The sequence below is a fragment of the Xiphophorus maculatus genome, chromosome 19 (assembly GCF_002775205.1).
Source record: "Xiphophorus maculatus strain JP 163 A chromosome 19, X_maculatus-5.0-male, whole genome shotgun sequence".
Lineage (NCBI taxonomy): Eukaryota > Metazoa > Chordata > Actinopteri > Cyprinodontiformes > Poeciliidae > Xiphophorus > Xiphophorus maculatus.
In genome coordinates, this window is record NC_036461.1 from 3,677,281 (window position 1) to 3,703,625 (window position 26,345).

At 36.5% G+C, this 26,345-nt stretch overlaps 3 protein-coding genes across 3 annotated transcripts in view; 2 read left to right on the plus strand and 1 right to left on the minus strand.

Annotated features, from left to right (window-relative positions):
- fancm (Fanconi anemia complementation group M) overlaps positions 1-22,290 on the minus strand; it is a 44,261-nt gene extending 21,971 nt beyond the window's left edge. The window contains exons 1-6 of the mRNA XM_014469599.2: positions 21,544-22,290; positions 20,090-20,262; positions 19,883-19,960; positions 19,622-19,780; positions 1,222-1,353; positions 65-197 (exon numbers count right to left, since the gene is read on the minus strand). Coding sequence (XP_014325085.1) covers positions 65-197; positions 1,222-1,353; positions 19,622-19,780; positions 19,883-19,960; positions 20,090-20,262; positions 21,544-22,228 — 1,360 coding nt within the window. The 5' untranslated portion in view covers positions 22,229-22,290. The remainder of the gene's footprint in view (positions 1-64; positions 198-1,221; positions 1,354-19,621; positions 19,781-19,882; positions 19,961-20,089; positions 20,263-21,543) is intronic.
- On the plus strand, positions 5,802-17,077 carry LOC102218783 (heme-binding protein 1-like). The gene is made up of 5 exons (XM_005801268.2): positions 5,802-6,410; positions 10,670-10,764; positions 12,711-12,852; positions 13,012-13,195; positions 14,535-17,077. The coding sequence occupies exons 1-5, from the start codon at positions 6,167-6,169 to the stop codon at positions 14,704-14,706; spliced, it is 837 nt and encodes a 278-aa protein (XP_005801325.1). The 5' UTR covers positions 5,802-6,166; the 3' UTR covers positions 14,707-17,077.
- A 65-nt stretch (positions 22,291-22,355) lies between the features above and the next one.
- LOC111612281 (IQ domain-containing protein C-like) lies at positions 22,356-25,730 on the plus strand. Its single transcript, XM_023353152.1, has 5 exons — positions 22,356-22,621; positions 22,783-22,926; positions 24,135-24,393; positions 24,899-25,020; positions 25,594-25,730. Exons 1-5 carry the CDS (start codon positions 22,580-22,582, stop codon positions 25,651-25,653), a joined length of 627 nt encoding a protein of 208 aa, XP_023208920.1. The 5' UTR covers positions 22,356-22,579; the 3' UTR covers positions 25,654-25,730.
- Positions 25,731-26,345: the final 615 nt, after the last annotated feature.

Consider the following 26,345-nt stretch of genomic DNA (forward strand, 5'->3'; position numbering starts at 1 on the left):
CAACAAAATCAAGCTGAAATGTGTGGAAAAATGTTCTTAGCATGACATAAAAAAAGGAACAGACCTCTGGATCCGTCCATGATTCCCTGTAGGTAGAAGAAAAGCGACCGGAGCCCCATCTGGATCAGCAGCTCGTAGCCGTGGTACAGGCTGATGCAAAGGGCAAAGTCGCCCTCCAGGACTCCCTGGTGAGAACCCTGAAAGGAGTAACACGCCATGAATCAGCGAGAAAAAACCCAGAACAGCTGGAGAATAATAATATGTCATTTTATTATCAAATGCATTAGCAAAAATCCAACAGTTTGACAAATCTAGTGAAGAACCTCATGTCAAAGGCAATATTTAAAAAAATATATACTTCCAACAACAGTGATTTTTGATGTTCAAATAGAGTTTACTCAGTAAAATCAAAGTGAAATAACTGATAAATCTTAAAAAGAGTCCAGATTTGCAAACTATATAACTAACGGTTGTCCTACCAACAATTTCTACCATCTGCACTGCAAAAACATAAAATATTACCAAGTATTTTTAGTCTAATTGAAATGAGACTAAACTAACTTACAAGTAACTTTTCAGAAAGATATAGAAGTTTATTCTGTGTCAATACTTCCTTAATATTGATTTAAAAAATACTTGTTCCCATGTTATAAGTGAAATAATCCCACGGAAACTAGCACTTTTTAAAATAAATATCAAGGATGATTGACTTAAAACAAGCCGTTACACCTCACACAATATTTGCACTAGAAACTAAACAAAAATACTTGGCAAAAATTTGTGTTTTTGCAGTTTGAGCTGTGGGTAAAAAGTACTAGTCCAATTTCACTTATAACAAGACATTTTCCTTTGTAATAAGTGAAATAATCTGCCAATGGAACTAAAACTTTTTATTAAATATTAAGGAGTGATTGGCTTAAAACAAGCTTCTATATCTTGCAGAAAAGAAACTTGTAAGTTCCATTTTTTAAAGTGTACTAAGATATTTCCACTGGAAAGCAGGCAAAAATATTTGTTAGGAATTTGTGTTTTTGCAGTGCAGTCAGACTATTTGGAAACCACGTATTATTTTCTGGTCTGTAATGTGACAAAATGTGGAAAATGCAGGAACACTTTTCTTTTTTGTTTCTTTAGAGCAGTGAGAATCATACAGATGATGCAGACGACTAATTAAAAGTTAACAGAACTTGAAAACACAAAGGTTTCTAAAAGAGCGCATGCCTTGATGTGCGGCGGCGGGTTCTTGCGGAACTGATCCCTGGCGAGAATGAGCTGGTACTTGCTGAGCGCCCGCAGGTCCTTGTGGCCCATCACTCGGTTCTGAACCAAACGGGACATGAACCTTTCCAGAACCTAGCAGGCGCAGGGAGAAAAAAGTATAATTTAGTGATACTTCCTGTAAAGAGAGGAAATAAATCAGCCCAACAACAGCAGCATGCCCACTGAGAACAGGTTTGACACGATCGTTACCACTACTGCCACACAGCAGACCTGCTGAGAGGTTTTATTTTTGATAAAAAATAAAAGATGTTGAATTCTTTGTTCCTTTTGCCTGTCCTCGTTTCCAGCTAATGGGAAAGCATCCATCCAATTTCACAAAGGCTTTTTATCCACACATCTGCAGATAATGATAGACGGGGTCATTACGACTTCAATTCCGTCTGAGTGAAGTTTCCTCTCTACAAATTGAATAGAACAAAAAAATGAAAGAAGTGGGTCATTCACTGAATTTATGTGTACAACAAATAATAAATCCAGTTTTGTAACACGTGAAAAGCAATTTGACTTGCTTTGTGGCCATTCCAGCATCACAATCTACAAGAGAAGAAAACAAGCAGGAAGCATCCGTCAAATTAAAACCGTCGATTAAGCAGAGCCCAATTATCCCTGCTCTCATGAAACGCTTTCTCTCAAAATGTAAACGCATCCTTACATCTGCCCCACTTTCCTGAACAATGGGTTGAATAATCTGAGCTACAGATTGAATGATAACCTGGAAACCTGCTGACATTTCAGAAAACACCAAGCAAACAGAGAGAGAACAGACCATCTGGTTGGATCTGTGCTTCGTAACAACACTCAATATCAGCTGTGCTTTAAGAATTACCTAATGGACGACTAAAAAAAATAACAGCAAAAAATAATTAAGAAAAGCTAATTTTTTTAATCTTCAACTCCAGTTTTTGAGTTGCAATAAAACATAATTGTCGGATATCATTAAACAGTCAAAATGATTAAACTGTTTCATGTTATAAACGAAAATGAATAAATTACAGACGCAACTTTAGGGTTTAGGAGACGGAGATGAATTAAACTGAATAATTTGACATAAAAACACAAAGAAAAGACAACAAAACTTTCCTCTGAAGGAGGCGAGTTTCATGTAAAGTGCTGTCAAGTTTTCTATTAATGATCTCTGAACATTTCCACATGTTTCATTTTACTGCAAAAATAAAGAATAAGCGAAAAGAAAATTATAAATGTGATACTTACTCTGATAATGTAAATAAATGTCACACGTGTAATGTTTTTATTAACTGAAATATTTAAATGCATCATTTTCCTTCCACTTCAAAATTTGCACTTCCTTCAAAAACTCACTGAAGTTTGCTGTTGACAAAATGTGAAAAAATTCATGGAAACTTTTATAAATACTTCCAGAATCTCGGCTGTCTATTTAATGCCTCTTCAGTCATTATAAATGAATATATTATTCATTCTTGTCGCATCTAATCTAATTAGAAATTTTACTAAATTTCTTTTCTTACTTTTTTTATTTTTGATTTAATAAAACTAAGCAGCAAACCATAGATGGGGCTGTTGCAGTAAGTCCAGGGGAGACGTTGACAGACAGGAAATCCAGGTTTTAGAAATGAGTTTCTTGGCTCCAAACCACAGAAAGTGGTTTCTGGCTGGTGAAGGTTTCAAACGAAAGGAATGTCAACACAAAAGAAAATTCAAACCTCTGTTTATGTTTTGAAATCAAACATCAAATAGTTTCAGTGAGTAAGACAAATGCTTGAAGGTGACTTATTATGCTTCCTTGAACAGGCTAGAAAAAGTCTATACAAGGTTCATTATAGATTTCTGCACAAAAATTATTCTTAGATAATGAGAATTTACTCTGAACAGTTCCGTTTAGGGCTGTTTTTGACCACGCCCCCGTGTAAACATGTGTTTACACTCGCACGTTAAAATGGCTGCAAACAGAGCCGCAATTATTCAACCGTACATTTTTGAAAAGCATTGGTAGAGCCTCCTGCACAGCCAACAAGAATGCAGCAAGTGGTTTCTGGATGGAAAGTCAACAACAAAACACTTATCCTTTCCAGCAGCCATTGTACAGTAGTAAAACCAGCTGACCGAACATGCTGGAGCTCTGCTTGGGTTGCTAGGTGACGGGTTGGGGTTGCTAGGTAACGGACAGGCTTCGCTGGGGTTGCTAGGAGAGGGGCTGACTAAGCTTTGCATAACATGTCATATTATTTTTGTTATTAAATCTTTGTACAGAAACTAAGGATCTATATAATAAAAAAACAGCAAAATATAAAACATCCCCTCTCTGTTTTAACGTAAACAGTCCACTCAGGGAGTCCACATTCCTAGCAGAAAACGGCCCCACTGCTTTCCACAGTCGGCTAACAGACAGGTGGAGCTCAGTGTGGAAATGCGTACACAACGGTCAAATCCAGATTATGAGATTACACAGAACCAGATTACTGAGGTCACCATTTTTGCCTGTACTGGTTGGAGCAACAGGGAAAGTTCAGAAGCGAAAACTGCAAGTTGTTTTATACTGTAAATACAATTTTTAGCTAATTTCTTAAGTGCTGGTCTTTTTTTTCTTCAACTGCTGTAAATACTTTATGTTAAAGTCAAAGTAACAGAGTTTGATTCTGTCAATGTGGCACATTAATACAAACACGAGGATTTTTTAGGAGTGGTGACATTAACTATTAATTTATTTATAAGATTAAGTGTTTAAGAGCAAAAAACACTCAAGCACACCGTTACCAGCTATTAAAATCAAACAGAACACTTTCATTAAGAAGACATCAAGTCTGAGCATGCTCAGTGTGAACTTGCTGCTGCCTGGCTAAAAGGCACGGAGGTAAGAAAGCTTAGTCTAAAATTAACACAGCCTGACCTACGCTGACATGCATCTCGACACCAGGATGGACTTAATGTGACAGCCAATTAGGTTTGTTGGAAGTTTCAACATTCATCTAATTAATGTTGTTGTTGCTGAGCACTGCTAGTCAGCAGGCTGAAAGAAATAGTTGATAAATAGTTGTCTCTGCATTTGATAAGTACTTCTTAAAGTTAAATAATTTGAACTTCTTTTCACATAGATGTAATTTGGTGGTATATAGATAATAAAAACGGCTTTGAATTAATTTATACAAATTTTTCTATTTATGTTGCTATCTAGAGTGTTGAGGGCCACATAAAAAGCTATGGCGGACCGGATTTGGCCCCCGCGCCTTAAGTTTGACACATGTGAACTAAGTAGTATCAAATTATCAGAGCATAAACGTAGAAATAAATCACAAAACAAGGGCCAGCTGATATTAACCACAGATACAATATAGCTAGAAGTCAAGCTGATCAAAAACATAATTTTTTAGAATGAATTTCTAAAATAAATTAGACATATTAAACTTTTAATGTGTGTATTCATCTGTAAAGAATAAAAAAACTCCAGCTAACCTTAGTGGGTGTTTATTCTTTATTTTTTTATACTTTTTTTAACAGGGGAAAAAAGGAAGAGACAAAAAGTAAAAGTATATATTCTCTATATTAATGTGACGCTTTATTTACAAACTTTTTATGTAAATAGTGTTTCAGTAAAGCAGTGGACTGAGGAGAAAAGTGAACAGGCATAATAATCTGTGTTTTTATTCTTTATTTTTTATATACTCTCTTTTTTTTTGCTGGGGAATAAAGGAAGAGACCAGAAGTAAGAATAAAAGTAAAAAAGAAACCACAAAAAAGAGAGCTTACATATCCACAGTTACAATAAAAATAGAAATCAACTGCATTTCGTAAAAAATAGACGTGTGTTAATTTTTTTTTTTACATATTTATGACTTGGACGATAATATCACTGTAAATATGGGCAGAGATGATAGTTTATGAACTGCTTTAATTATATTGTTGTTATCCAAACTTTTTATGTAAATACTGTTGCTGTAAAGCAGTGAGGGCCCCGTCTGCTCTCATTGTAGTAGACGGGGTCATGCAGGGAGCCTGCGAGGTTCCACCTCCTTGTGGAGGATTGTTAGTGTGCATATCAGTCTCAGTGTGGACTCACACAGACACTCCCCGCCCCAGAACATAGTGGATTATATAATGTCCTCACTACGTGCATGTTGAAGGGTACAGCATGGTGGTTAGCTGTTGCAGCGGCGACACAGATCAGAGAAAATCCTGTCTAGACTATCCCCTAATGCTCATTTTCAGTGTGGTTTATAATAATCCTCTGTTTTTCAAACATATTTTATCTTAAAATAAGTAAACATACTCTTCAATTCAATGCAAATTAACTTCTTTACCGTCACAAATACCTCCAAAAGAGTCATGAAATTATTAGAGGCTTTATAAAACACAAATAATATCACATAATGCTTCTTTCTACATTTAAATATGTGGTTTACGGGTGAAACAGGAAGTGTGTGAAGTACAGGATGTACTCAGACGGACACAGGAGTCAGAGGTGCTTAAGACCTCGGACAGCTCGGAGGGGCGGGGACTGTGAGAGCCCGCAGCGTCACGTGATCCCGCGGCCCTCCCTCATAAACATCACAGACGCCTCAGCTCCAGAGCGTCACGCTCCTCTGCACGGGAGACCGTGGCGGCTGCTCGGCTCGGTTTGGTTTTTTTAGGGATTTTTTTTTAAGTGTCACCAGCTAAGAAATATGTTTCATTCACGTCGGATCAGTTGTTGAAAATATGGCCGAGAGCGTCGGGTATAGTTTAGGAGCGCCTAATTTGTTGACTAGGAAGTACCGGTTGTTCTGATCTGGACGACGCGAACACGAAGTAAAAAGAAAAACAACAGTTACTTTGACTAAAAATAATAATAATAAAGAAATTAGACAGGGTCGGCTTGTTTTAGCTGTCATTCGAGGAGTGTTTGTCTCAGTAGACGGTTAATACTCGTGAAATGGACCGAGGAGGCTGTCAGATGAGCGGCGGAGGAGGCGGCGGCGGCGGCAACGGCGCCATCGACCAACACGGGATGATCACCCTGGAGGACCTGGAGTCCTTCTCCGAGGAGCAGCTGTCAGATTCGGGCAACGGCAGCTTGGAAGAGGAGGGAGAAACTATGGAGGCAGAGGACGGTTCCGAACGACTGCTACGTTACTGGCAGGAAGTGGCGAGAGGCCACCAAGTCGAAGTTTCTCCAGGTAAAAATCCACAAAAACTGCGGCTTACACAGCTTACTCTGACTAATAAATGGTTTTAAGTGGCCTCACCTCTCCAGTACCCTTTATTTTTTTAAGTATAAACTTTAATTTGGGTGTCAGATAAGTTAAAAAGGCCAGGATGAACTTTGGAAAACAAACGGTCTCAGGTCTTTCCACAGCGCAGTGACCTAGTTTCCTGACAAACCAGTTCCAGACAGGACAGTCCCAGCGCTTCAGGCGACCATGTGTCTCAGATACATAGTTTTAACTACTGAATGCAATAATTACACTCGGGATTATTATTAACCGGTTTTCTTCACGCAAAGAGTTAGTGTGGCTAAAAAGAGACATTTGTAGAATAGCTTTCCAAAGTTTTGAGTCACAAATCAGCAAAGTAAACAAGAAATTGTAATGGAAAATTACTATTTATGCTATACATTTTACAACAAACTAGGCTTGGGTTGAAATTCTCACAATATAGCAGCATGGTATTTACACACAAACATATAAAAATATGTATTTTTGTATAAAAATTGATCAAATCAAAGATCTGAATAACATGTTAATTATTTTGTTTTTAGTGTGCAATGGAGTTATTGCAGCCAGATGATCGGCATTGTGCAGCAATAGGTGTGGGAGGGAAGGACAGGGCGGATGACACTTCTGTCTCTGTCCTCATTAAATGCACATTTAGGAGACAAGAATTTTTTTTGTAGTTTTGAAACCGTAACTTTTTGAAACCCTGGTGCAGCTTCGATACCAGTCCATGTTTACGACTAATCAGTATTACAATTTGATAAAAACTATATAATGCTGTGCTTATACACACATTTCATACTAACCCTTCTTCTGTTTGGTGTTATTTAATAAACTAATTCATACCTGTGTACTTAAACTATTGCATAGTTTGTTTTTCATAAAAGTAAATTGTGCTCACATATAACATCAGTTGATTTTTGATATTCAAGTACTTGGAAAACATTGAGTTAAAGATAATTTTGTTGATTTAAAACTATTCTGATCATCTTCTGTTAATTAAACAATTAAAACTTGCAGTGCAATTAAACATAAAAAGCCAAATTGTTCTAGTCTGGAAAATAAAGTAAATGTAGGCAGCCCTGAGTGTGATATATCTTCAAACTTGATTTCTTTTTGTATGGGAACAAATAAAAAAAGGAGAAGATAATGGTATAAACTTATATTTATGCTATATTAACTAGAAGAAAATAAAACCAAAAGCAATATATAAACTGACTTGATAGCATAACCAACCTACAGAATCATGCATCTCTTCTTTTTCCCTGATTTAAACTTGTGGGATTGAGTTGTAAAAAAAAAATTACTGAAATAAAAAAAAACAATTCTTATTTTAATGTATTCACTTTTCTAGAAGTCCACAAACACGAGAGGTAAATGAAATATAATGTGATGCAGTTGGAGATTTTGCGGTTATCTCACAAATATTTAATTTTCCATTCTGTCAAATGTATACCTAAACTTTTCTAAATTCCCTTTAATTTAATGTTTTGTTTAGTGATTTTATGAGACAGACGTTTGCATTGTGAAGCCAAGAAATAACAATAGTCTTAAACTGCTAATCACTAATTAGACATGCTGAATGAAACAATGTACCTATTGAAACTTGCTAGACTTTATCATTTTAATTCCTGCTTTCATTATAAAACACTGTTTCTAAAACAAAAGTTTGCTTTGTGTACATCAAATAAAATTAAGCCTTTGCAGTTTGGCTTAGTGTTGGTCTGTAAGTGAATGTTTAGGAGTTACAGACGAAATGTTTCAGAGACTCCAACCTAAATTTAAATGGGAGTTTTATATGTCTTGTTTACCATTATCTCACTTTACAAATGGAGACATTCTGGCAGGCATATTTCCAAGTAAAACAAGGATTTTCCCAGAATGTTTGTAACGGATTCATTGGTTGAAAAAAGACAGGAATTGGCACTATTTTAGTTTTTCCACCATAACGAAAATATGTCTTAGCTCTGTTGGCACAATAGCACAGAACAAACATCATGGTTGTAAAAAATTTTATGTGGCTGTCAGTTTATTTTTCTCAAAGTAGCTTGTTGTATTTTTGAACTAGTGGCCAGAATCATGATAAAATTAAGGTCACTATAGGGCAGGAAGACTAATGTGTGGGATTGATATTGAGGGCTAAACCACTGACTGACCGCAATTCTTCCATGTATGTAATTAGTAATTAACATTTTAATATTTTTAATTTTCATCTGCCAACAGCAGCTTTTGCAACTGATCATTAAAGCACTGGAAACTATTTATTCAACAATTATCTATTGCAAAAATAATCGTCCAACTCTAAGATTTGCTTTGACCTGATGTTTCCTCTCATAACTAAAGTTGTAATTCAACAACTTCTCTAATAAATTTGTGGGTGTAGTCCTGTTGTTTTTTTTTTGGGTAACTTCCTGTTTACTGGTACAGCTTACAGCTGCTTTATAGCAACAGAAATTCAGAAAGAGGAGGCTGCCTTCAAAAGGCAGTCAGTTCTTTGGTGTTTTTTTAAGGAAAAGAGTTAGATCTCCCTGAAAAATTAACATTTATAGACGTTTGATTTCAAATTTTAAAGCAAGCTGCAATACAGAAAAATCTCTCTATTCGATGCAGTTATTTGACCAACTTTTGGCTGCTGTTAAACATTTACAGATTCTAAAATTGCAGTTGTCACAATTTCCTTCTTTAGCCACCAGTGTTGGGTGCATATACACAACATAGTGTAGAAGTAGAACATTAAAAATCAAACAGCTGATTTCAGGTGTCTTTACAAGTTTAAAAGCAAACCTTAGCTCTGGTCCGTTAGTCTTTCCATCGCTAACATGCCGGGTCTTTATAAAAAATATATACATTTATGTGATATTGTGTAAAAAGTAATATTGTTCACACAGGATCGGTTTCAGAAATGTTTTCATCCGCATAAGCCAGGACAAATCCACCTCTAAGTGTTGTTTTAAACATGAAAGGAAGTAGGTGGATAGATTGCCACATTATTTGTAGCAGTCTAGATGTACACATGCAAACATTTTCTCAAATCTCCACTTTGGTCTGAGTTTTTGTAACCATTTTTAGTGATATTAAACCGAGTTTCTGTGTGGATAAAAGGCCAAAGTGCATAAAAATGTATTCGTTGTATTAATCTGTGTGTGGACTGGGCCTGAAGCTTTACCACAAACATGGCGCCCACTCTTGCTTTATTAACCTATCTGTAAATGCAGTTAGTGAGCCCACTGGGTCTCAGTAGAAGGGTCTGCAACATAATTCTCCCTTTACCCTCACACCTTCATCATCAACCGAGAACAAAACCCGAGTTAGGGATTTTCTAACTCAGAGAGGATCAGTGTCATAAAAGTTGATGATGACAGAGTTAACACCGTCCAAATAAATGTTAAAATGCAGCCGGTAGTTTCCCATGAGAGTGAATTCTGATACTGTATCGCACTGACATGACCACAGTGCTCCAAACCAAACAGAACAAAAAAACAAATAGATTTCTGCAGCAATGCATTATCGTTTATCGCAATAACATCTGGGACATTTCATCTTCCGGTAAAATTTATTATTGTGACAAGGCCTAGTAAAATCTACAATTAAATAAAGTATATTTCAGTTTGTGGTCGGAGGATGGAAAAATGTGGAAAAGTACAAGCAGTATGAATACTTAACCAGATAAAACTATATTTTAAAATGGACACACATCGGTTCTCAGTTGATGACTCTCTATAGCAGCTTAGTTTGCTGTTGAATCATTGATTCTCTAAACACGACGGGTCACTTTGACCCAGATGCCCTTCACGGCATTGACCGACAAAACCCGATTAAACTATGACTGAAAAAAAAGGAGGCAAGTTTAAACTCCTGTGGCTGAATTTAAGTTGGTTCAGTTAGAATCGGACGCTGACTTGTGCTGCTAATGCCTGTGTGTTCCTGTTCCTGGCATTGGGCCGGGTCGGCTCGAATGAATGTTACTCCCAGCAGCGTCCAGGCATACGCTCGGCCCTACTGGCAGAACCTCACTCAAAACGCAAACACTACCAGCCAAGAAGCTGCAGGGGGCGAAGGCATTGCACGCAGATTAGAAACAGGAGGACCACATGTGCTGCGCTGGATGCAAAAAATACAAAACTGAGAATTAGTTCATGGATTAAACTGAATTTAATTGACCAGGTTTGAATGCTTTATATAGGCCTTAAAATTGATCAATTTCTGTTTTGTCTGCTCAACAGAAATGGCCGAACCAATTCAGCAGCTAAGTAGCGACAACCAAGGACGTAGTCAAAGAGAGCACATCCCATTCACCCTCCTACTGCGAAAAGAGAAGGTATCCATCTTTTTTTAATCTTCCTTAATTATGTAACCTGGTCTTTTTATGCTGTTATTCTAGTAATTATATTGGTGACCCAGTTTGAAGTACCTAAAGTATATTAGGTACAGCGTAATAGGAACAGGACCTAGAAAATTAAGGTTCAATCTTTGTACACGTTTGAGGATTTTACTTGCAAGTGCCAGGGCTGGCCCAAGGCTTTTTGTGACCCTGAGCAGATGTTCACTTGGGGGCCCTCCATACCAACATCTCAACACCAGATGCTTTATTGTTCCTAAGCTACTATAAAGCTAATATAATTAGCATACTACTTTTGTTGTTGTGGCTATTGATTTTAACGTTACAAAAGTAAAAAACTAAACAATTAATTATTTGGATTTTAAAATTAAGTGTGTCATATTATTTTATGACACATTTGAACATAACATAACATCAGCAGACATACACTGAATTTATAGTAAAAAGTTAAGTTTGAAATTTTTTTTCCCAAATGTGGCACTATAACTATAAAAATAATAGAGCTTTTCCAGGTGTAATGTCATTTAGTTTGTATTATTAAATGTTATTAAAAAATGATCATGCTAGCTTTTTTCTTATCATTATCGTGATAAATAAATTTATTGTTGTCATAATAAATTCCAATTACTGATGGAATTATAAATTGTACTGTTTGTTCAATGAGAGCATCAATAAATTTGATAATAAGATTAAATGCAGTTACTGTGTGCAGCTTAGTGATGCAAATCCCACTTATTTATGTGACTGCAGTCGTAAAAGAAATGTATTACAAATGGGAATGTTTTTCAAGTAGTATTTTTGTTTGTTATACTGAAAAGAGGAGTAATATTGTCACTTGTATCATTACCAAATACCACAAATATATTGATAAAACTTTAACTCCATATTGCCCACCCCTATTTACATGCAACTCAATGTAGCTATTAAAGTAATAATGTAAAGAAAATATGAATTTTACTGGAATTGTAGTTTAACTATAATAAAGCAAATATTTTAAATTTTCGTTTATTTTATTTCATATTCATAACATGCACACATTTATACCCAGGACATAAAAATGCTCCGCCCCAGTCATGTGCAGACATTTTGAGTCACCCAAGCTCTTTAAACTCCTTAGGGAAGTCTATAAATAAAAAAGGGCTAATTGGTTTAACTTGAATTAATTAGTTCATTAGAACTTGGCTGGAGACTCCGGTTGAACAAAGGCCAAGCGTGGCAAACTATTAGAGAGTTTTTTAAAACCGTCGTAATGTGGCAGCAACAAATCCTGGGTTAGTCAAACAGCCAATTAGTTTCAAGACAAAGTGAATTTATGTGAACTAAAATGAAGCAATACACAGATGCATCCCAATAACTAAGAATAACATAAAAAAGTTGTGTATTTCTGAAATAAAAAGCTTTTATTTCTGCTAATTTTACTATATGTATTAAAAAACTCATTAAATAGGAGATTTTTAAAATAAATAAATGTAATAAAACCATAGAAAAGACTTCTACTTTGACAAATATCCAGCCAACAGCTGATGGTACACTCGAACCGTATCCAAGTATTTTAACGGGAAGTTGAGTGGAAGGAAAAAGTGCGGTCCTTAGAAAAAAGTCACACCGACAAATCTAGAAAATGGGCTACACCTATAGAGATAGCATCAAGAGTGTTTTACTTAGGCTTGAGCAAATGACCAAGAGTAAACTTTTGAAAATATTTCTTACTGTGTGAATCTGAGTTTAACTTTTTGATGATATTCTAATTTACTGAGATGCAGCTGCACATTAAGGCAGTAACCGAGTGCACATAAATTCTCTAAGTAAAGAACTATATCAATAATAACAAATAAAACATTAAAATTTTTTGCACATTTTTTTACGTTTAATTTTATTTGTAAAATATTTGCTTGGATCCTACATTTCTGCTTTTTCCTTCTCAGTGTGGGGAGCAGCTCTATGAGAAACGGCACTATGAAAAGGGCCACTGGGCTTGCATAACTATGCATGAGGACACATACGAACAGAGCATCTGCTACGGTTTCATGAAAATAATGAGATACATTTGTCAGCAGAACTCCTTAGGTGAGTCCAAAAGCAACACTGCATCTGACTTGGAAAGGATTTTCCATTATTTATTGTGATGCACAAGATGACTGATATGACAGTATTTAACTTTCTAATAACCAATCAGAGTGGATCATGGAAATAAAAGCGCCTTGTTCCAATGTCTGTCTGATTTAGGAGACTACCTTGGTATGACGTTGCCCATCGTGACAATAGTGCGGACAGATGAGAACCACTCAGTGATCTCCCAGGATGTCACTGTGGCGTACTACCTTCCTATTGAGCATCAGGCCCAGCCGCCACAACCGTACGATAACGAGATCGTCATCGAAGTCTGGCCAGCCGCTACCGTATACACAAGGTTAGTAGAGAATAGGAGCTGCAGGTTTCAGCAAATCAAATTCAAGACCTTTTAAGACCTTTTTTAATGCCATCTGCAATTAAATTTAAGGCTGAAAAACTATCTGTAGTGGATGCATATGGTTAAAAGTAGGCAACAGAAGTGAGCAATTGGCAAAAACAAATAAATTTGTGCTTATGGTTTGCAACAATTGCTTGCCCTCTTCCAGCTAACCGCCCAATGACATTATGCATGTGAAATTGTTCGCTCGTACACATAGCTGGGCTATCAATGCGACACAAGACAGTTGAAAAATGTTAAACTTTCGTCACCATAACATGCCGTGTGTTGGGTTTCTCCCCGAGTGGCGGTAATTTTTGTCTGTCGCCATGATTCGTCGCTCCATGGTATTAATTTGGGTTTGTTATATGTTCCTGCTAGCTGGTAAACTGAGTAGAATATCTTGGTATCTTGATATTACTACAATAACTATTGTTGCAGTAGCTACTGCTAAGTAAGCTAGTTACCAATACATTGGTTGCTAGAATATAATCTAGCTTGCTAGCCAGACTAGCAGGTAATATCCTAAATTTGCAGCTACCGGTAACTAGGAAGAAAAAAGTTCTTGCTAGTTACCGGTAGTCTAAACATCCTCTAAACACAGAATGCCGTGAAGATGGTGACACATGACTCAAACTTTTGTAATGCTGCAACTTTTAGTGATCGATTAATCTATCAATTCTTCTGACGATTAATCGATTGATCCGATAAAAATTAGATCAAATATTGTGTTTTTATTTAACCACTTAATCTTATTTTATACAATATTAAAAAATGCAAATAAGCAACTCAATTTCTTTTCTAAAATAAGAAAATAAACATTTTTCTCATTGCAACAATAACCTTCCTAAAGTGAATTTGAACCAGATTAGCCAAAACTGCCACTAGAGGAGATGTGGGGAAAATATATTTACAGGGAAAAAAAGTTTTTCACCTTGAATATAAACTTTTGTACTTATCTGGCTTAATCACGTCTTATTATCTCAGCCAAGAGGCTTTTTTTTGTTTGTTTATCAATTAATCGATTACTAATTTAGTTGACTATTATTACAATAATTGATTAATCGTTTCAGACATAAACTTTCGCCTGACAGCAAAGAGTGAGATTAAACAGTCCTGTCTCAACAAAATGTGAGATTCATGATTACGGTATTTAAGGTCAACTTATGTTATTTTATTAAATTTAAGACCCTTTTAAGGCCTTAATTTCCAATACATGAATGTAAGACTTTTTAAGGATGTGCGGACAGCCTGAAAATAAAAATAAAACCCTGAGATGTTTTCTTTGTCCGTCCACCAGGGCGTTTACTGGTCCCACCAACGAAGTTACCATCATCAACCAGATCAACACCATGGCGGAGCTGCTGGACTCCCCTGCCGTGTGCGTCAACGACTCGTTCATCGTGGCCGGCTACACCAACCCGGCTCACAGCAACCGTCAGAATGAAATCTGGTTCCTGGAGCGACGCTGACCGGACAGAACCATCCTACCTGTGAACCTCAAGCCTCATGAACTCTTGACACTGCCACAGCTAGCTCAGCTACAGCCTCAGGTTCCAGACCGTTTTAAGCCACCATCCTTCCCCTGAAACAACCACCAGCCTAGCATACTTCAAAACCGACAGGTTTTGAGTTAAAAACTACAAAAAAGAAGAAAAAAATCTTTCCCTTTCCTTCGTTTTAGATCGACCTTTATTTCACCTGATCTTAACCACTGCCATACACCTATTAACACAAACCAATGCTAAACGAAGCAGTTTGTTCTCCTTCTAGCTGGATGCGCCCTCTTTGGTAAAGTGCGATAGTTTCATCTGTTAGCGCTTTGTGATCCACTGAGGTTAGGTCAGTCAATGCACAGGAAGCAGCTCCCAGTGGACGCACAGTTTGTTGTGTAGCCATAATCATGTTCAGTCATGTTGAGGACGCTGCTGTTCCTCTGGAATAAAATAAAACACGTCTTACAGGTGAACGGGATGCTGACCACACTGCATACTTTCCCTCAGCAGTAAGTGCAATATTTCTTAGATGACTTAAAAGCAACAAGGTGGTTTCTGTAGGTTGGGGAGCGTGAAGCAAGTTCAAGGCCCTGATCAGATCCGATCCAGGAGACTTTATCCAGACTGAAGCTAGTGGCCTAAGCGGTATTTGAGCTAAGCACAGAAAGAAGGTGACATGTTTGTAAATGAATGTAGAGCTCCAGGGTATCACACTTCAACAAACCAAATGCCAACAGATCTATCTGCTAAATGACAATCAAAACCAGCACCAGATTCTGTACAGCGTCTTTCAGCTAGTGATCCAAGATTAATGCATTCCTCCGGCTCCAAGACTTGTTTACACACAAACTCAAGTATTTCTAAGTACCTGCTGTCTATTTCTGCTGGCCACTCTGCGTCGGTGTTAGAGTTCGCTAATGCATCGTAAGCACTACTGCTGCTAACTAGATGATTAAGCCACAGAAATCCTGAGTATATTTGCTGTAATTACAAAAGCTGATTTTAATGTTTTTAATCTGACGATGTTTCTGATGTTCTGTCTCCGATTAAAGAAAGCGTTTCTGTTTCTGCAGGGTGTCGAAATCAAACTGGATGTAGACCTGATAAATGATCACTGTGTGATGGTTTTTCTCCAGAATGGGGCTGTCTAAAGCTGCGTTTCTATTAACCATATGCAGGGTTTCCCCCAGAAAACCTGCTAGTGAAGTTTTCTGGGCCAGCGGCTAAAAAGTGTTTAAAGTTGGCAGGAACTTTGAAAATATCATTAACAACACCTAAAACACCAACTATAAAGTCTCTAAAAAAATACAGTTAAATAAAAATAAAAATCTTTTTCTGTACTTCAGCTGTTTCATCCTAATACATTATAAAAAAGCATGTTTATTAGGGGCAAATAAAACCTGGTGAACCCCCAGGCTTATAATACACTAGGGGAATCTCTGATATGATTACACAATTTGACATTTCCAAAATAAATTAGCATTTTGGAAACATGCCAATTTAAAAAAATATATTTTTTGGTGCTAGAATGATGTGGTATTTTGGCCAAATTAAAATTGGTTTATTTCACAAAACTGCAATGGAAACATATTTTTTTTTGCATCACAAAGTCACAACCAGATGTCGCTACTGGCACAAACCATGAAGAGGAAGACGACAGGCGAAGTTGGTGGATGATGGCGTGAAATGTTTTTTAATTACTTATGTATGATTTTATCTCCATTTCACTGCAATTGCAAAATTGTGTTTTTTCAACATTAGTGGAAACGCAGCTGTTGAAAAAAGATTCAGGACTAAGTTTGCTCGTTTAATAACACGTAGAGCTGTACGATATTAGAAAAACATGACGGTGCTGTATTATTGTGGAATATTTCAGTGACGCTACCCTCTTTAATCACAACTCGCCCTGAGCTTCAACTCTAAAAGCTGCTGTGTATTAAATAGAGGCATTAAAGACATAATGTTCATCCAAAAACACATTATTGGCCAGCAGAGTTAAAACGCCTGTTGTAGATGGTCCTGCAATTTAATACAATGTGCAGTTCTAATAAAATGCATCAAAAGTTGTGCAAAAATAACATTTTGTGTTAGTGTGGAGCTGAGACTGCAGAGCACCTACATCCAAAGAATTCATTTAAATCAAATGATAGTAGCATTAATGTGCATAAAAGTCATTGAATATACAGATTTTTCCCCCCTTTGAGGGTTTAGATATTGCTTTGTTTTCATGCTTCTTTTTTCTGTAGTGTTTTGCAACGGGGTAATAATATGTACTGTGAAAGTTCAAGTGCAACAAATGAGTGCTACTGTATTCTGTCTGTTCAATAAAATGTGCTAGTGTCCCGTCTTTTGACATGTGCAATCTTAGCATCTGACCGCTACCTCCGTACGAAGCAGCTTTGCTCCAGGATTTAGTCGTAGTGTTAAATATTAACAGTTTCTGAATTTAAATAAGGAGTTTAACTATGACCCGCATGCACAAACTCCACATAATCACGCTGATTAACACAGGATAGATAAAATGGATGTGTGTAATTTTTATCAAACACATCCATTGGATTGAGCTGTGTTTTGTTTTTATTAGATCAAACACAGAAAACAATCAAACCCTGCTTTAAAATGTAACATCAAATATCAAGATGGTTGGCAAAAGAGCAATATCTTTCCAAGAAAGGACTGAAATGGCCTTTTTTTCTACTTTCTAACCCTTCAGACTCAAACATGAAGGAAAAGTGAATGCAGTCGCTGAGGCTTCCCAAGGGATAATTGTCCCTAAAGCACTGTGATAAATAAGGACTAGGATCAAAATATTCTCCAATAACAAAGGAGCAAATTAGTTATAAATTATGTTTTTCCACTACAACTGGGCATCATGTCATGGAGGCAAAGAGATGAAACTATTAAAACGTTTGATTTATGTCCAAGAAACTCTCCAGATCTTAATCCATTTAGAACATGGTGATGCTTTGCATAATAAAGTATTTCTCCATAAAAACGGCATATAATGCTTATTGCTGACCTTCAGCATCCCATAGAAACATTTTACAAAAGATCTGGCAAAACTTGAGCAGGAAAGTTTGTGGAAAAACAAAACTACAGTGAAAGAGAAGTGTGGAAAACTGTTAAAATGTTTACAGCTTTTTAAAAAAATTTTCTCAACCTTAAAATAAATAAAACATTACTTCTGACCTACATGTTCACTCACAAAAAGTCCCTCCGTCTCAAAACCAACGTGGAGAGAAGAGAAGAAGTCAAGATCAACACTGGTGATTAAAATCAGCTGATAACTGTAGCTGGAAAAATTCAAAACAAGCACCTGCCTGCATGACTGGCTCATTTTTCTGATTTTCTCAGCAGTTGTTAAATTCTGTCTGCTTGGCTGCAGTAATGCTCACTGTACGCCAAACTGCAGAGGATAAAAGGTGGTCAACCAATGGCTGATTGTAATTAAAGAAAACAAACTAGAAAAATGAACTTAAAGTTCAGTTAGGTGTAAGCTTTAAATTGCAGGCGTCATGTTTCAGAAAATCCTGTCTCTCTGCACATTCACAAAAACAACACACGCAGACACTGAGCCGAGACGAATGGAGCAGCAGCAGGTCGGCTTCTTTAATAACCCGAAACGCAGTCTGGCAGCACTAACAGCTTGACCACAGAGTCAAACAGGAGGATGCTTTCAAGAAAAATCAATCCGTTTGATCTCAGCTGACCCAGAAAGAACCACACAGCCTGGAGAGAGCCATGTTATGCTGAGGCTTTACCACAAATTCAAGACAAAAAAATAATAGAAATATCCAGAAGGTGGCAGCAAAACACCTAAAACGGAACTACAGTGCATTACACAGCATTCCAAATCAAACCTGGAGTTATTTAACCAACAGTCTTCACAGACAACCACACAAACTAATTATAAAATCAATAAATTCTCATGGGAATATGACCTTTATAAGATTACATTTTTATATATGCTTTTTTTACTTTAAATTTACTATCAAAATGTTCATCAGCATAAAAGTCAGCTGCAAAAATTAATCTGTACAATTTTATCTGCAAAAATCTATCCTGTAGAAAATTTGCCAAAACAAATTTGCCAGCAAATGCTCTGATCCGGTCAGCATAAGATCAGATTTTTTTGCCATATTTGGTTGTTTATGGGTTTTTGGATCTATAAAGCGGTGTCAAGAGGAAAATGAGTCAAGAGTCTCTCATTTTCCCAAACACACATGAAACATTACACCGATTCAATAATTCATGCAACCGGCAGCCTGAACAAGTGGATAAACTTTTCAGGAAGTCCAGATTTCCGCATAAAAATCATTTTTATTGTTCTTATTTCATATTCTAATTTTCTGGGAAAATTAATTTTGGGTTTTAATTAGATGTAGAGCATAATCATCAAGATGAACACTGTGACCAATTGCAGTTTTCAGGCTGATCTCAAAAAACGCCTGACTTGCCGATTCTGATTTTGGCCGATTTTTGTACGAAATGTTGCTAAATGTAGCAAGAAAGTCACTGAGTTGATAATAGTGGGGTGACTATTGTTAACTGCGAACATGCAGATGTGACTTGGTGGGCCAATCTGTCAGTCAACCCTCTCTCACAGTAGATTTTTATTCCTATACCTTTGCCAAGGTTGATAAGACCAGTGGATAAGAACGACTTCACATCTAATTATTGGCCGATCACCAATCTCCCAAAATTATCAGCCAGCTGATAAATTGGTGCACTGCTAGTAATTAATCTATGCATGAGTTATTATTTTGAATCGAATTACTGAATGAAATTAACTTTTGGGTGATATTCTAATATTTATCCATTGAATTAGAATCAATTAGGTGAGTCCTTCAGGATGAAGAGTAGATAAATCAACTGTTGTGCGTGTTCCTACCTGGAGGTAGCGAGTCTGGTGGCCTGAAAGTTTCTCCCCCAGAGGAACCACCACTTTCTCCACACTCCGCTGGTGGGAATGAGCCTGGATGTCCGGGCTCTCCTCTGACCGCAGCTCGATGTGTGAAATCAGCAAATTGGAAATCACGGACTGAACCGACTGGAAAAAGGACACGAAGTGTCAAGGGGTCAGAGATTGGTTACCGTGGCGATTTAAATTCAAGTCACATTAGTTACAGCAAAACAGACGAGGTGATGTCACCTTTGTGTCTCCTCCTGGAGTGGCACTGAGGGCCAGGACACGAAACTGCAACGTCTGACTGCTCAGCTGTCTGATCACCTGAGTGAGGGAACAAAGGTCCAAAAAATAAAGTGTTTATTTCCAGCCCCATTAACTCTGATACGTCTAAATAAAACAGTAATTTAATTAGTTAATTGATTTCACCTCAAAGATCTGAAAGCTGGTTACCTGACAGTAGGCATGGTTACCCAATGCCTTGTGAGCTTCATCGATCACCACACACTTGATCTCCTTTGCAGGACAGGTTTCTCTAGAAAGATCGTTCACCATCACCTGAGGGGTGAGGAAGAAGACGCGTTTGGACTTCCACACCTCCTGCCTCTGCTTTGCTGCCGTGCTGCCTGCAAAAGCCACAAATATCAACCATGTTAGTAGGGGCTAAAACAGAGATGATGGGCATCATCTGGATATTAATATCTGTATCATAAGGGTGGACAATATGGATTTAAAGTTTTATCACTGTATTTTTGGGTACTAGTGTGATAACGATAAATGTAGCGATAAAAACTATTTATTACTCCTCCTTTAGGTAAAAAAGTACCCATCTGTAACATGTTTTCTTTAGGACTTCAGTCACATAAAAGTGTGATTTATATCACCAAACTGCAAACAGTAATTGTATTTAATCATATTTTTAAATGTATTGATATTTATTGATACTCTCATAGAATAAGCAGTGGCTAAAAATAACAGTCTGGACAGTTTTGGGGGTTTTAAACATCACTAATCAGAATTTATCGTCGCAACAATGAATGAAAATTCTTATCACAGTTAGAAATTTATCACGATAAATAATACAATAAATGCCCAGACCTATTATATCAGTCCTGGTATTGAAAAAAATTCTAGATCGGGTAACGTGACAATGTGTCCAGTCCATAAGGGCAGATCTATTCAGTCTAATTCTATCCTTTGTGCTCTTAGTGACTTCATGCTTTGTTTTTTACGTTATATATAGAATTCCTAATTGTACTTTCTGAACAATTTGAAAGAACATTTATTGCAGTTTATTTCTGAAGTTATTGTTTTGATCAATCATAGTTTATTTATTTTACATTGGCTGTTATACTCCTAAATGCACTGATTGAACAAATTAAATTTGTTTTTATTAGATGCTGGATCAAGCTTGCGAAGCTTTTGGTGTATTTAAGTGTGTAGGTGCAGAGTTATCAAATACATTTGTAATTCAGCACATTTATGTCTGTGTTTAAAAAAAAGAAACATCTTAAGTCAGTTCAGTTGTTTTTCTGTGTCAGTCGATACTAAACCTCAGATATCTGTATTTGAAGTGAAAAAAGTGGACTGTGCATCCCTATGTTAAATGCAAAATGTATATATATTTTATACAGTTTTGGTTTAATTGCTACTCTGAAAAATGTAGTTTTTTCAGTGAGTCTGTATACACCAGTTAATAATTATTTCAATAAGTGATTAAGCTGATTAATAGCCATAATCAGGTGTGTTATAAACCAACTATGTCTGTGTTTTAAAAAAAGAGAAATGTTTTAAGTCAATTCAGCACCGTTTTTTAGTATCGGCTGATACTAAAACTCAGATATCTGCATCGGTATCGGAAGTGAAAAAAGCAGATTGGTGCATCCCTGGTGTGTTTTGGTTGTTACCTGTCAGCTCAGCCATGTGGTCCTGGGGGATTCCCATCACTTTATAACAGGCCTCGATCTGCTGGGCCACCAGAGGTTTGGTGGGAGCCATGAACACAATCTTTCCTGCTGGATACCAGCGGTAGAAGTTGTACATAACCACAGAGGCTATGAAGGTTTTTCCTAAACCAGTAGGGAGACACACCAGTGTGTTCTGGAACAGGGAAGCCTCTGATATCTTCAGCTGATAATCTCTAATAGGATAGTTGGTGGGATAGATCCACACGTCAGCTGAGGAGCTGTCAAAACCTGGGAGATCTGGATATATCTTCCTACAGGTTGGGCTACTAAAGGGAGCAACACTCTGTCCTGTTGCATGGTTATTTTGTATGTCACTCTTCTCAAGCTGGAGGCTCCTTTCAGCTTCATAGACAGCCACCACCATTAAGTCATCGTCATCTTCATCTTCAGGGATGATGTCTTCTTGTCTCACTGCTGTATGTGTGCTATTCTGACCAATTACTGTCCATGGAGATTTTTGCTGATGAGGAGGAGGGTTTGTTGGAGCTACCTGAGCTCTGCTGGAGGATGTTCCGATCGCACCAGTAGCCTTTCGGGCATCCTTCCCCGATTGGACCGCTTTGTTCTGGGACACAGAAGCCCCCCAAGTCTGGAACAAAGTTCTCTGATTTGAACCACCACTCATTTTTATCAGCCGTGGCACAAAACTTTAAGAACAAAAGTGCCATGTGTGACTAGCTGCTACATCTCAACCCGAACACAAACATAAACTTCACTTCCGCCGGCGTGCTTTCCAAAATAAAACTCCCCCGACGATAGCTGCAGGTTTAAATTCGTGGATGTACCTCAGTTGTTTAAACATAATGAACGAACTGTATAATTCGTAATAATTTTAGGATAAGCGGTTGAGAAAAGCATACGGATTTTATATTTTTCATTGAAATGCTTTTAATTTTTAAGCTAGATCCCGGAAATATGTAAAAAGGTTTGAGTTAACTCCCGCTCTCCGGTTAACTGCTGTCATGTTACCATAACAATGGACAGAAGCAAATTGGACAAAATAATTACACGTTTTCAGGTGACACATATGTTCCAGTAAAGCGGAAATGTTGGTTATATTCTTTACCTAAAGACCGACTGTTGTTATTGCTGTTTTTGTTCGGGCTCTGTAGAGGCTACTAGCTGTTAGCACAGCTGTAGAACCTACAGCTATGCTAGCTAACCGTGTGCTCTCTGTAGGCGCGTGCGCGCGGAAACCTCACGAGAACCGAAGTCCGGCGCGCGCGTGAGGACTTTGAGGAGATCGTAAGGGAGGTAGAAGGAGATCTGACCCATTTAAGGTGGACTAATACGACCTTATCTATCCCACACTTTACAGACACAGTAAGTAACTTCCTGTCAAAGGTTGTCTCTTTGCATTTAATTCAATATGAATATCTTGAATTAAATGCACTGAAAAAACTGGATATTACCACAATAAGCAGATTCATTATCAGTTTTTTTTATATAAACAAAGGTGAATTAATATACCTGGTCCTATTTCAAATCAATAACCATTTGCTACCTGATGCAGATAGTTAATAATGTTCTAGCACTATGATAAAATAAATTTAAGCAAATTTAAGATAAAATTAATTTAATCAATTTAAAAACATTCTCAAGTTATGTGATCTTGAGGGCCACATGAATAGTTATGGTGTGCCAGATTTGGCCCGCAGGCCTTGAGTTTGACACATTTGATCTATAGGTTGAAATATTATGTATAATTTTTTTAATCTAAATATTTTGGCTTCTTTATATTGAGGACTTTTTCTGCCGCTTTCACATAAACATACAATTTTATTTTATCACATTATTTTTGTCCTGCATTTTGTTGCTTTTCCTTATATTTAGTGTTTTTCTTTTTATGTATATATTGTCTTAATATAATTGTATTTCTATGTTCCTTTATTTACCTTTAAAATACATCAGTTGTTGCCTGTATGACTAGTGCTAACCAAATAAAGTTGCCTTCCATACTCAGGAAGAAGATAAACATAATGCCAAATAAATCAATTAATTGTATGCTAAATTAAAATGATTAATGATTAACAATTAATATGCTTTAAAGGCCTGTTTTGTTTACAGAGACTTCAATAATCAATTTTATTTACGGTTTCAGGTCCTTTAATGCCTTTTTGTTTATTGTTTTTGGTTGTTGTGTTTTATTTTGAATATTTAAAATGTCTTTCGGTTCCAGCGTACAAAATTAAAGTTTATTAGTCTTTGAGATGGCAAGCTTGAATTATATTTGCAATTATATCTATATTAGCTGAAAATGGTTTCAAAACAACAATATTATCTTTTATGTATTGCAGTGAATTCTGGGATAATTTATTGTCCAGCAAAATTTGTTATGCCAAATGCAAAATAGAATAAATGAATGCACCAATTTACACAATAAAAATCTTATGGTCCTTGTTTGAGTTACCTGCACCCATCCAGCATGAAATATCCAAGCACCACTTGAATTAAATTCAAAGATACGGAAAATGTAAGCAGATTCAGCCAAAAATCCAATGTTTTCAAGACTTTCTTCCATGTACTGACAGGATGGAGCATGTCTTCAACCTGCTAGACGTTTACTGGAGCCACCAGACCCAGAACTAGACGTCAGTACTTCCCAGAGTCCAGATTCCCTAGATGAGGAGGGACAGGAGTGCTGTGTCCAACCGGAGAGGAAAGAAGCTGAAAGGGAGGATTGGTCCAGTATTCCCCTGAGATGTGATGGAGGGATGATGGAGAGCACAAGAAGGTCCTCCATCATCTGGAGCAGTCCAGAGCTGGACAATAATGTTTACCCTCAGAAAGGTGAAAGATTTTTTTTACTAGTTCAACATCCTCTGTGTTTTATTTCAGTTGTTTCTCAATTTAAAGTTTCAGCACTTAAAAAAAATGAAAGAAGAAAAAGACAGGGGTGTGAACTATTTCCCAGAATGCTTAGCGGCATGTTTCTGTATCCTGAGATGGAAGTGCGTTACATTGATCTGACTCTAATGTGTTATAAAGGTGAATGTTTATTTTAATGTCCTGTTCTCACTAAATGTTTTTGATCAGAATTCATTATGACGTTTAATAAAATTCATTATCAGATCAGAAATTTTGTTCATGTGAGATTTTTAATTATTCTAACGCACAGTAAGTCATTATATAATAGAGAAATGTGGCTCTTTAACAGGGTGAAAGCAGCTGTTTCTTGCATATTTTGAAATAATTATTTGGCTTAAATTGCAACATTAAATTTACACATTTAGATTTGTGTTGAAATAAAACTGAATATTTATTTGCAGTGTTGAGTTTGTAATCTTTCATTCAGGTTGTCAGCAGTACTGCCTGGTGCAGGAGGTGCCCCGAACTTCAGACGCGCTGCGTCTCCATAGAAACACTTTGACCATGGAGCTGGTCTGGCTCCAACAAGCTATTGACAGCAGGAAGAAGGTAGGATCCAAAAATCCCTGTATCCTGTCATTTTCTGAAGGGTTTAATAATTTTTTCTTTGGATATTGTTTGAAATTGCCACACCTGCCTGTGACTTATTGTTGGCATGAAAAGGTTTCTAAACTAAAGCGATAAAGCTGATACATATCAGGAAGCTTTTATTATAAACTTTTGTGCTTAAATGTGGAAAAAAGTGATGATAAAAAATTTTTACATGTGGGAAATAAACAAAAGAGAACAACTTCTCTGAAAATCTACTCAATAAGAGAATTTTAAAAGACTTAAAAAAATGTCTCATTTGAAAAATAAACCTTTGTTTTTTAATTTTGAGTTAGATGCTTTAATGTAATTATTACTTAAGGAAAACACACAGGAAGTTCAGGGAAAGTACCAGCAAAGTTTCAAAAATGCTTTGCGAACGCATTTCCAGATTTCAGAAAAGCTTCAGCAGTGTTAATATTTTGCATCTTTGTAGCCACGCAGCAAGGATGAGCTCATCCTACCGTCTAATTTCAGCCTGTAGCTGCACAACAATTACTGTTTTAATGTGTTTTTTCTTATGTTTCTTTACAGTACCTATCACTGAAGGACAGACTTCACAACGTCAAACTTTTGGCTCCTGACTCACTCTAATATCATCTGAGTTGAAATTTTTTTCCATTTATTATTTATGATGTAATATATAATGTAGTGCATTTAAAACATGCATGTAAAAGGAAATAAATTATATTTTTCTACAAAGATATCTCTGCTTTATCTGATGGACTGTTTGTAATGATATTTTATTATTTCCCACCATATTAGTCAGCAAAGTAGCTCATTCAGCTTAATTCAAAAGCTTTGGTAAAACCTGTATGTTTAATTTTGATCAAGTGTGAAAATTATGGTAGAAATGATAATTTAGGAGGTATGTTGTGTAATTATTCCACCTTAAAAGAACAACGGTTTGCATATATCTTTAAGCAAAGCCTGAAACAATGAATTGTGTTAATTGTCAACTAATTTAGTAATCAATTAATTGTTAATTGGAGTATAACGTCTCAAATATATGCCATTTGCTGAAACAAAAAACAACATACTGAGAGCAGCAAGTAAGCTAAAACTGTACAAAAAATATATATTTGCGATTAAGATAAAAAAAAAATGTCTGTAAATATGTTCTACCAGTTTTGGCTTCATCTGGTTCAAATTCTGTAACAAAAAAATCCTAGTAAGCATCTTTTGCTATCCAATTACTAATCAGCTAACAACAAAAATAATTATTAAATTAGCCCTACGCTGTGTTGATGTGACTTTTCACATGTTGATGTTAGAAATATGTTTTG